The sequence below is a fragment of the Condylura cristata genome, unplaced genomic scaffold, assembly GCF_000260355.1.
Source record: "Condylura cristata isolate star-nosed mole 26May11 unplaced genomic scaffold, ConCri1.0 scaffold00084, whole genome shotgun sequence".
In the NCBI taxonomy this organism is placed as follows: domain Eukaryota; kingdom Metazoa; phylum Chordata; class Mammalia; order Eulipotyphla; family Talpidae; genus Condylura; species Condylura cristata.
In genome coordinates this window covers 94147-95672 of record NW_004567185.1, presented here as the reverse complement: position 1 = coordinate 95672, position 1526 = coordinate 94147, and the positions used below count along the sequence as shown (strand labels likewise).

The 1526-nt window shown below is 66.7% G+C and overlaps 1 protein-coding gene across 1 annotated transcript in view; it reads right to left on the bottom strand.

Moving 5' to 3' along the window:
• Nucleotides 1-1526, bottom strand: part of CLN8 (ceroid-lipofuscinosis, neuronal 8) — a 72952-nt gene that overhangs the window by 70244 nt on the left and 1182 nt on the right. The window contains exon 2 of the mRNA XM_012734874.1: nt 1312-1366. Coding sequence (XP_012590328.1) covers nt 1312-1366 — 55 coding nt within the window. The remainder of the gene's footprint in view (nt 1-1311; nt 1367-1526) is intronic.

Below are 1526 nucleotides of genomic sequence, written 5' to 3'. Positions count from 1 at the left end.
GACGGCAGAGACGCCCCACTGCACAGACGCCCACTGCACAGATGCTCTACTGCGCCAGGCCGACTGCACAGACGCCCCTGCACAGACGCCCCACTGCACAGATGCCCCACTGCACAGATGCCCACTGCACAGACGCCCACTGCACAGACGCCCCACTGTGCCAGGCCCACTGCACAGATGCCCCACTGCACAGACGCCCACTGCACAGACGCCCACTGCACAGACGCCCCACTGTGCCAGGCCCACTGCACAGATGCCCCACTGCACAGACGCCCACTGCACAGATGCCCACTGTGTCAGGCCCACTGCACAGACGCCCACTGCACAGACGTCCACTGCACAGACTCCTCACTGTGCCAGGCCCACTGCACAGACACCCACTGCACAGATGCCCCACTGTACCAGGCTGACGGCAGAGACGCCCCACTGCACAGACGTCCACTGCACAGATGCCCACTGCACAAATGCCCCACTGTGCCAGGCCCACTGCACAGATGCCCCACTGCACCAGGCCGACTGCACAGTCGCTCACTGCACAGACGCCCACTGCACAGATGCCCCACTGCGCCAGGCCCACTGCACAGACGCCCACTGCACAGATGCCCCACTGTGCCAAGCCAACTGCACAGACGCCCACTGCACAGATGCCCACTGCACAGATGCCCACTGCACAGATGCCCCACTGTACCAGGCTGACTGTACAGATGCCCACTGCACAGACACCCACTGCACAGATGCCCCACTGTGCCAGGCCCACTGCACAGATGCCCCACTGCACAGATGCCCCACTGCACAGATGCCCCACTGCACCAGGCCTACTGCACAGACACCCCACTGCACAGATGCCCACTGCACAGACGCCCCTGCACAGACGCCCCACTGCACAGATGCCCACTGCATGACCCCCACTACAGACACCCATTTCACCACGCCCGCTACACGATGCCCCACGTAATGGTCAGGCAGTGGCATATACGCCAGGCCCCGCCCCCTCCAGGCCCCGCCCCACCCCGCCAGGCCCCGCCCAGGCTCCCGGTTCGCCAGTGAAGACGTTTTCCCTCGAGCTAAGCGCGACCAACGACGAGCCAACTCGAGGGCACGCGCTGGGCCTCCGAAGGCAGCCGGCTCCCCCGCAAGCCCCCAAGGCAACCAGCAGCCATCTGACTCATTCCCCTTCTCAGCGGAAATCCGGTCCCCGACGCGGGCCCCAAGTCACCGCAGAACCGAAGCGTGTTCGCCGCATCCGTCAATGCACAACCCCGCGCCCAGCGCCCAGCGCCAAACGCCGCGGCAGCGCCGCGCCCGCCTTACCTGTGTTGCCGTCGGGCAGGACGCAGCAGTGCCGCTGCAGGAGGCCGGGCAGCACCTGCCGAGACAGAGCAGTGAGAGCTGTTACCGGGCGCGGCCGCCGCCCCGTGCGCCGGTGGTCGGCCCGTCCTCCACGAGTGTGCCCTCGGGCCTGCCCCACAGGCGCAGCACGAACCCGGCAGGCAGAAACGGAGGCGCAGCGACTCCGAGCAACATGC